Raw genomic sequence first — 9,868 nt, forward strand, 5'->3', positions numbered from 1 at the left:
GGAAAGCCAGAGCAACATCTCCCAATAGAGATGGGGTATTAGACCTTCTAAGTCTGGAGGGATGTAATCTGAAGACGATATGATTGAAGTCTCTTCAATAATTTGTTTAACAGACGTTTATTTACAAATAATTGCAGAAGGCCAACATTAAAGGAAAGCACTTGAAGGAGTAAGTTTAAGATACATAAAATTGAGGACCACTTTTCATTAGGATTTATTTATGTTTTTGCCAGACACCCTCACAAACATGTCATAAACTTTAGATACTTTTATTGTTGATATTGTTGTTATAATAATTATGATTTTTACTTTGTAGATGATGAAACTATGTCTATGAAAGATGTATAAATGGTTTTAACTAGTTTAGCCAATACGTGGCAAAGCCAGGATTCAAATGAAGTGTTCTGATTTCTAACACAATTTTTCCCCTGATTTTTCTAGAGGAAAATGAATAGAGAAAGTTTGTTACTCAAAGAAATTATGAGAGTTCAAAATACAAATATGCCTAAATAGAGAAAATACTAAAGGGAGAACTAAACAGTAGTAAAATGATTTCTCAACATGAGAATATTTTGTATATAGCTCTAAACTTCTGATCTTATCACAGAGGACAACCATCAGCCTCTATAAAACATTCCTCCCGGGAGTGGGATGGAAATTGGCATTTCTGATTACCTGGTATTTTTACATATATCTTGCCATTCACAAGAAGGCTGGTATTGCTTCTCAAAAACAGAGCCAAAGCACTCATCAGCAAAAAGCTTGATCATCTGATGTTGGCGTTCGGACTTTGGTGTCTTGGGTTCCTTCCTGAGGTCTGACTTTCTCACAGCTATGAGGAATCTCTCTGCAGTGACTGAATTTATCCTGCTGGGCATCCCACACACCGAGGGTCTGGAGACCATGCTCTTTGTCCTGTTTTTGGGCTTCTACATCTTCACTCTTATGGGGAACCTGCTCATCCTCCTGGCAATTGTCTCCTCCCCTCGGCTCCACACCCCCATGTACTTCTTCCTGTGTCAACTGTCTGTGTGTGACATATTCTTCCCTTCTGTGAGTTCCCCCAAGATGCTCTTCTACCTCTCGGGGAACAGCCGGCTCATCTCCTATGCAGGCTGCGTGTCCCAGCTCTTCTTCTACCACTTCCTGGGCTGTACGGAGTGCTTCCTGTACACCGTGATGGCCTATGACCGCTTCATCGCCATCTGTGACCCTCTGCGCTACACCGTGATCATGAGCCACAGAGCGTGTGCCATCCTGGCCGTGGGGACCTCCTTTTTTGGCTGCATCCAGGCCACCTTTCTGACCGTTCTCACCTTCCAGTTGCCCTACTGTGGCCCCAACGAGGTGGACTATTTCTTCTGTGATATCCCGGTGATGCTGAAGCTGGCCTGTGCTGATACCTCAGCGCTGGAGATGGTGGGGTTCGTCAGTGTGGGCCTCATGCCCCTCAGCTGCTTCCTTCTCATCCTCACCTCCTACAGTCGCATTGTCTGCTCCATCCTGCAGATCCGCTCTGCGGAGGGCCGGCGCCATGCCTTCTCCACCTGCAGTGCCCACCTCACTGCCATCTTGCTTTTCTACATGCCAGTGGTCCTCATCTACCTAAGGCCAACCCCCAGCCCCTGGCTGGATGCAACAGTCCAGATCCTGAATAACCTGGTCACCCCCATGCTGAACCCCTTGATCTACAGCCTCAGGAATAAGGAAGTAAAATCATCTCTGAGGAAGGTGCTACATCACTTGGGCTTCTTTCCTGAGCAGTTGTAGGGAGAGAACACTAGCGAAGGCTTCAACGGCACTTTGTAGCTTCTGTGACCATTTTATGGGGTTCTCACAAATATTTCTGAATCGGAAAGCACAGGTACTGTTATGGTTATCTCCATTTTACAGTGTGGAGACTAAGATTCCAAGAGCTTGAAGTGACTTGTCAAGGGACTCATGAGGAGTGAATGGCAGAATGAAGACTCCGGGGCAGGTGTTCTGACTCTGGGACTTGTGCCCTCTCAGGATGAGGATCTCATGCTGCTGATGAAGGAAGGAGGGAGCTCTCCCCACGAGGCAGAACAACCTGGACCTTCTGCTTCCCAGTATTTATTTTCTGCCTCTTCCTACATCCTCTTCTCTGCTTCTTTCCCCCTCACCCTGGCACTTCTTCCGTCCTGGCTGCAGTGATTGTCTCCTCAAATGCTTGCATTGGCAAAGCCCTACTTTTATTGGTCTAGGGGTTGTTGAAAGAAAGTGGGAGGGGTGCATGCCCAAGGCTTCAAGTGACACCCTAAAAAAACATAAAGAAGTTGTGCAAAAAGAAAGTCTTCCAGCTGGGGCTAAGGTGGGTCTCTGAGTGAAGCAGAGGTACTGACTTGTGTACTGGCAGCTACAAACCCTATCTGCTGGGCGGAAGGGCAGCATGCGGAGGAGGTGGTGGAAAGGACAGATGGGGGAATCCACGGAGGGGTGACTGTGCTGTGATTCCCTTTGGACGTGGCTTTGTATTGCTCGCCACACCCAGGGGGCAATGCTGGGTCCACGCTATCATTGTTTTGTATCTTTGATGTCTCTGTTTACTGAAGGGGTTAGAGTTTGGCGCCCACTCCGACATTCCTTCACTTATTGACTGGGACCTCCCAGAAGAGGTGTTGAAATTGAGCAGTTTTTGTTTGTTTGCTTGTTCCCCACCCCCCTAGATGAAGAATGATTTTGTAAGAAGCAGCACACTTAATTTTTTGTTTTGTGTGCGTGTGTGCCCGTGTGTGTATGGGGAGTGGTGGTGGTGAGAGATAATTCCTTGGGTGGGTATCTCTTAACTATTTGCCATCTGTGAGTTCTTGTGGGGGAAAAAAAAAGATTTCACCTGTTTTTAGGGTTCTTTCTCCAGGTCATCTCTTTGTTCCTTTTTTTGGAGGACTCCCTTGCACAAAAGGACTCTATCTTTGTCTCCTGAAACAATTGACTTCTCTGTTGTCCCAGGGTTCTAAAAGATGCTGGCAGCTCTCATGTCTCCAAGTAGTGTCCAGCATCCTTCCACCTAAGTAGGAGCCTAGCTTGGGGTGTGGAGGCCCAGGTTGGGTCTGATGATGGAATGAGACTTTTCTCTATTCTATAGTTAAAGGGACAATGTAAGAAGAATTTGAAAAAAAAAATGTCAATTTGAGAAACCTGAAATCAGGTGGACTCCTTAGCAGAACATTTAATGCCAGGGACTGAGCAAAGACAGAGAATCAAGATCTAAGAGCCGGCAGGCCAGAGAAGAACAAGAATTTTAAAGCAGAGTTTCAAAGAATGTTTGGAGCAGAGCGGGCTATAGCAGCAACATCTCCTAAGACACTGGATTCAAGCATGGTCTAGGAGTGGCATCCGAGACCTGACTCCAGGTGGATTTTAGATTCCTTTTTTTTTTTTTTTAATGGATTTTATTTATTTTATTTGAGAGAGAGAGCGAGAGTGAAAGAGAGTATGAGCTGGGGGAGAGGTAGATGGAGAGGGAGAGGCAGACTCCTCACTGAGCAGGGAGCCCTATCCGGAGCTCAACCCCAGGACCCTGGGATCATGACCTGAGCTGAAGGCAGATGCTTAACTGACTGAGCCACCCAGGCTCCCCAGATTCTAGATTCTTTAAAGGCATCCCTGTTCATCCCAACCCTTTTTGCAACATATCCTTGTAGTCTCCAATCACTGTTCCTTTTGGCTCCTCTCTAAATTTGTTACATAACCAATGTTTGTTGTGAATTTTACCTATGCATTTTGTGTTACCTACAGCTCCCGGAGAGAGAAACTATGATGTGGGCATCAAAAGTGGGCACCTATGACATAGACACTGGCAGTGGTGGTGACATGATGGCTCTCACCAGGCGTGGGGGGGTTGTGAAGACAGGTGTCCAAAGGAGTGTTCACAGGAGTACAGGCCCATTCTGTGTATTCCTTGCTCTCCCTGGAACCCCACTGATTTGTTCTCAATCGAATTGATTGAAATGAATGTATAGTTAAAAATTAATGCTTTCATCACTTGGTTTGCAATTTTTGGTGGGTTAAGAACACTGGCTTCATCTTTACAAAAATAATTATCCAAGCTAAGAGAATAGCATTATTTATGTTTTGCTAGTTCATCTGGGGTAAGAAGAACAATAGTGCCTGTGGTTATTGGAGTGCTAAATTGCTGAGAAATAACATAGTGACAATATCAAATGACATCATCATCAATGACAACATCCAAAAAACATCATCATCCTGATGGACATATTTTTATAATGTTAATTAAAAATATGTAAAGTATAAGGAACTCTGATATAATGAACACCTGGGTCCTACTACCTAGTTTAAGAAAGAGAGCACTGTCAGTGTCTTGGCTATTCTTAGTAGACCCCAGCCTGATTCCATATTCTCACCCCCTCTAGAAGTCATCACTCTCCTGATTCTGTGCTTATTATTTTCTTGTTTTTCTTTAAGTTTTACCCTATATGTTTGTGTCTCTCAATGCCATATTGCAAGTTTTTGAACTTTATATTAATTTAATTCTATTGAAATTTACTATTTTCACTTAAATGTTACTCTTCTGACATTCATGTCTTTGCATGTGTCTGAAATAATTCATTACTGCCAAAGTGCAAATTCTGTTGTGTGAATCTATCAAAGTTTATTTTCTTTTGTTTTTACTTATAAATAAATGTGAATTTCCAGAATATAAGAATCCTTTTCTTTTAAACGGCCAAAATGTTTTGGTGGGTTCTTTCTACTTTTCAATATATATATATATAGATACGACACAAGGATACTATCACGAGCCTCTCTTTAAGACTTCCTTCTATAGGGAAAAGAGAAAATGAAAATTTTATTTAGTTTGGATTTTACCAAAAGCAGATTCTGAGACAAAGGTGAAGATAAACAATTTTTTTGATTATTATCCCAGACAACATGATAAAAGAGAGGGAAGTGACACAGGGAAAGAGCAGTCAATTAAGCAAGTGTCAGTGAAAGGGTCATCACTGAGAGGAACTGGGGCTCAATTATACCAGGGATCCTCTGAGAAATGGTGTATAACAACCTCCAAGTTGTCCTACTGAGTTGCAAACGAATCTGGGGTGTTTTTATCCCAATTCCTGCCCCATATTGGTCAGTGGATGTTCTTGGGAGCATTAATTATCACACGTGTCCGATCTGCTCCATATATGTAGACTCAATTCCTTGGCCAGAGACTACTCCCAGGCAGAAAACATGGGGAGTCCACAGAACCTAAGGACACTGTCTGAAGGTGACCTCTGGAGTGGGGTAAGAGGATACGGAGTGAGGTCCTAAGAAGTGTTATGGTCAGAATTCTTCCACTTCTAAACTAGTATCTTTCCAAAATGCAAACCACACAATACTAGTCCGCTTCTTTAGCCTCTCCAACAATTGTTTGTTGCTTATAGGTTGAATTACAAAAACTTAATAACTTAGTAAAGGATCTGTAGAATTTCCAACGAGATCCAACCTATCTCTTTAGTCTCCTCAAAGTCGTACGTTCACCCAGCAAAACATACATCTCTCTCACACATACTCTCTTTTCTAGCTAAACTGCCCTTGCTATTCCTTAAAGGTACCTCTTTGCATTATTTATTTATTGTCTTGTTCTTTTAACAAACACATATGCATTGAGTAATTACTATGCTAAACACTGAAGTTACAAATATCTGTGAGTCATATTCTTAAGAAGCTTATAGCTAAACATGGGAGGCAGATATACACATGATTAAAGTAAAATATAACAAAAAGAGAGAGGGAAACAAACTATAAGAGACTCTTAACGACAGAGAAAAAATTGAGGGTTGATGGGTATTAAGGAGGAAATACTATTATGATGAGCACTGGGTATTGTACGTAAGGGATGAACCACTGAATTCTACTCCTGAAACCAATATTGCACTGTATGTAAACTAACTAGAATTTAAATAAAAATTTGAAAAAATATACTAAATATTTAATGAAAAATATAAAATAGATTATAATAGATTAGTAAAATGAAAACATAAATGATTAATCCTGAAAAGAGGTTGAAGAGGCTTCCGAAAAACATTTCAAGTATACTCATTCATAATTTTGTGCCTTTATGAATATATTCTCTCCTCTTGGGATGCCCTTCCCTGATTCCTCTGCTAGAAAAACTTCTACTCATCTTTCAAAACCCAAGCTGAATGGTCATTTTCTTTGTGAAATTTCTTTATCTCAGACACAAGTTCTTATTTCTCTGTGTTTCAGTTTTATATTATGACATAAAGTAACAATTCATCATGTGAGAAAAAGATTGACAAAGTGACCCTAAAGGGTAACAGCTAACTAGCTGCAGAGAGGTGAAGAAAGGGAGACAGATGAGTACTTACAGTTCAGAACTAGCCAACCCCTCATTTGTTGCATTAATAAATCAAAGCGTGACTTCTAGATGACATTTTTAAAAAGATTTATTTTGGGGGGGCACCTGGGTGGCCCAGTTGGGTAAGTGTCTGCCTCCTCCTCAGGTCATGATCCAGGGTCTTGGGATAGAGCCCTGCATTGGGCTCCCTGTTCAGCGGAGAGCCTGCTTCTCCCTCTCCTCCCTGATCATGCTCTCTCTCACAATCTCTGTCTCTCTGTCTCAAATAAATAAATAAAATTTTTTTAAAAAAAGATTTATTTATTTTATTGGAGAGAGAGAGAGAGAGCATGTGCCTACAGTGAGTTGGAGGAGGGGCAGAGGGAGAGAGAGAATCTCAAGCCCACTTCATGCTGACAGGCTCCTCCCTCTCTTCCCCAGTCATGTACTCCCTCACCAGCTCTGTCTCTCTCTCTCTCGAATAAATAAATAAAATATTTAAAAAATGTATTTATTTATTTTATTGGAGAGAAAGAGGGAGCACACAGTGGGTGGGGGGAGGGGCAGAGGGAGACTGAGAGAGAGAATCTCAAGCAGACTCCACGCTGAGCATTGAGACTGACATGGGGCTCCATCTGACAGCCCTGAGATCATGACCAGAGCTGAAACCCAGAGTTGGCCGCCTAAAGGACTAAGCCACCTAGGTGGTCCCCTAGATGACATTTTGTTATTGGCTAGGACCTCAGTCTATACATGCTGTTAGATGTTCCTAAGCATCTGCTAGGAACAGACTCTGCTCCACTTTGAGAAAAATAGCACTAGTTTATGCTGAATCAGCAGAAATCAGACAAATGTGGTTTAAATTTTACCTTAACATGTATATACGTTATGACTTTTAATAAGTTACTTAACTAACTTAAATTGCTGTATTTTAATTGGTAAATGGCAGTATTTACACCTACCTCATTGAATTGTAAATATTTTTTTTTAAAGATTTTATTTATTTGACAGAGATAGAGACAGCCAGTGAGAGAGGGAACATAAGCAGGGGGAGTGGGAGAGGAAGAAGCAGGCTTCCAGCAGAGGAGCCTGATGTGGGGCTCGATCCCAGAACGCCGGGATCACGCCCTGAGCCGAAGGCAGACACTTAACGACTGAGCCACCCAGGCGCCCCTGAATTGTAAATATTGACTTGGATGTTTCTTTAAATTGCCTAACACTGTATCTTGAACATGATAAATAGGTTACCTTCCCCTTTTTGTTTCTTAAAAAAAAATGCATTTCTTTAAGTAAAAGATAGACAATAGAAAAGCAGTGTTCAGTTTATAAGATTTTTCTTTGGAAACAATTCTTCAAGACTGTTAGTGGCAGGGAGTAGTGTTTAAGAACAGTGTTTGGGAGTGTGCTGGCTTTTATAGCCAGACAGATGGGAGTTTAAGTCCCCTCCCGGCCACTTGTCATTTGTGTGGTGTTAGGCAAGCTCTCCTCACTTGTATTTTGAGAAGGATGTAAGTACCCAACTCATAGGGTCACTGTGAAGATCACATGGTGTTATCCATGCAAAGGGGCTTAGTGCAGGGCTTAGCATTGAATAAGTACGTGGTAATAGCCAATACTGTGTATAATATGACATTTTAATTTAACTTAATACATTCATTTTATACATTAATTTATAGTTATGTACTATTTTGGATTGAGGCAAAATTGATGAGGCTCTGTTTCCTATTACCGTTCTCACAATTATTTTTTGTTTATTTGAAGTCACTGACATGCTGAACCCTTGAAGCTATGATCCCCAAAGCTATAGATGATGGAATTAATATTGCAGTTACACAGTTCATCTCCATGTAACATCTCTTTGGGCTTTAGCTACAGCTAACACATTGTAGGCAGATACAAACAAAAGACTTAGGAAGGAAACCAAACCAAACCAAACCAAACCAAAAGATCCCGTTTCCAGTTTGAGACACAAAGTTCTCAAGAAATACCAGAAATGCTGTTGCTGTTGCTTCTAAATACTACCCGAGATTGAGAATCTGTCAAAGCAATTTAAAAGAAGTGAAAATACAAGATTAAAGGTTACATGAGATCGACTGGGACTTAGATGAAAGAAGCGAGCTGATAGATTTACTACATTGTAACCGTACATGGGAGGGATAAACTGAAATTTCCATCAGGAGGTGTCTGAGAAACCAAGAACACATCAAAGTGGTGATTGGCTGAGATTTCTAGAGCATTTGTGATGTGCTAAGCACTGGGCTGGGTCCTCTGCATGCTCGCCTCAGTTCATCCTCGTAGTAACCTAAGAAATGTGTGCTGCTTATTATCTCTACCTCACAGTTCAGAAATGCGAGACTGAGAGCTTAAGCAAGCTGGTCGTGATCACACGTGTCATGTGTGCGTGCTCCAGCTAGCGTTCAGCCCTAAGTGTGTCTCCTCTCTGTTACGGGCTGCATTGTCTTCTCCCCAAATTCATATAGTGAAGCCCTAACCCCCAGTACGTCAGAATGTGAGTGTGTTGGGAGAGAGGACCTTTATAGAGGTGATTCAATTTAATGAGGCTGTTGGGGGTAGGCTGTAATCCAAGGTGACCAGGGTCCTCATGAGATGAGAAAAGCTGGAGACACAGAGACACCAGAGTGCACATGGAGATGAATGGCCACAGGAAGGGACAGCAGGAGGAAGGCCATCTACAAGCCAAGGAGACAGGCTGAAGCAGATTCCCTCTCTGTCCCCTTGGTGGAAACCAACCTTTCCTACACCTTGATCTTAAGTTTCTAGCCTCCAAAACTGAGAAAATAAATGTCTGTTGTTTAAGCCACCCAAGTCTGTGGTATTCTGTGACCACAGCCCTGGCCAACTAACACACTTCCAAGCCCAACCCTGCTCTAACGCCGCTCCTGCACAGTGTATGATTTCTGTGACTGATCATAGCAAGTAATTTCTGTGTTCGTGCCTATTAACATCATTGTTTGAAACTCAGAAAGATGGTCCTTGTTTCTCAAAGTAGGTAATGGAAGGTTCCAGAAAAGAAACATATTTACAAAACTTTTCTTACACTCAAGCTACAAGATTTCCCTAAGGGAGTCATTGAGAAGAGAACTTTTTAGCTAATTAATCTCAAAGGTGCTTCTCAAGCTCATTATGACTTCGGCTTTTTTTTTCCCTCTAATTTTGGTTCCCCATTTGTGAGTAGTGTAATAGGGCCAAGTGAATTAATGAGACTGGAAATTGGCTTAGGAAGTGCAAAAGCCTTGTTAAAGTGTTTACAGTCTTGGGTTCCCTCTGCAATTATTACTCCAAGGAAAAACAAAGCGTGAAAACCACACATGTAACATTCATGTAACACACATAAAACTTATAGCCTCCTTTCTGGGCACACGCTCACGCACAATTTCACTCACATCAGTTTTTCTAGCATTTCCAACATGAGGCTGACTCTTCCTAAATCACTGCATTGAGGGAGAGAGAGTATGACATTATCTTCCTTGTGAGAGTTGTGAGAGTTGGTGATAAAAATGCCGCTTGCCAGTTAGGATGCAGTTA

The 9,868-nt window shown here is 41.9% G+C and overlaps 1 protein-coding gene across 1 annotated transcript; it reads left to right on the top strand.

Moving 5' to 3' along the window:
- The first annotated feature begins 834 nt into the window (after positions 1-834).
- Positions 835-1,770, top strand: LOC113259771 (olfactory receptor 149-like). The gene has a single exon (XM_026505268.4). It carries the CDS (start codon positions 835-837, stop codon positions 1,768-1,770), a length of 936 nt encoding a protein of 311 aa, XP_026361053.1.
- Positions 1,771-9,868: the final 8,098 nt, after the last annotated feature.

The sequence above is a fragment of the Ursus arctos genome, unplaced genomic scaffold, assembly GCF_023065955.2.
Source record: "Ursus arctos isolate Adak ecotype North America unplaced genomic scaffold, UrsArc2.0 scaffold_22, whole genome shotgun sequence".
Lineage (NCBI taxonomy): Eukaryota > Metazoa > Chordata > Mammalia > Carnivora > Ursidae > Ursus > Ursus arctos.

Bases quoted from the DNA above. Each gene is read 5' to 3' on its own strand.
- LOC113259771 (XM_026505268.4), top strand. From the start codon at position 835: ATGAGGAATCTCTCTGCAGTGACTGAATTTATCCTGCTGGGCATCCCA.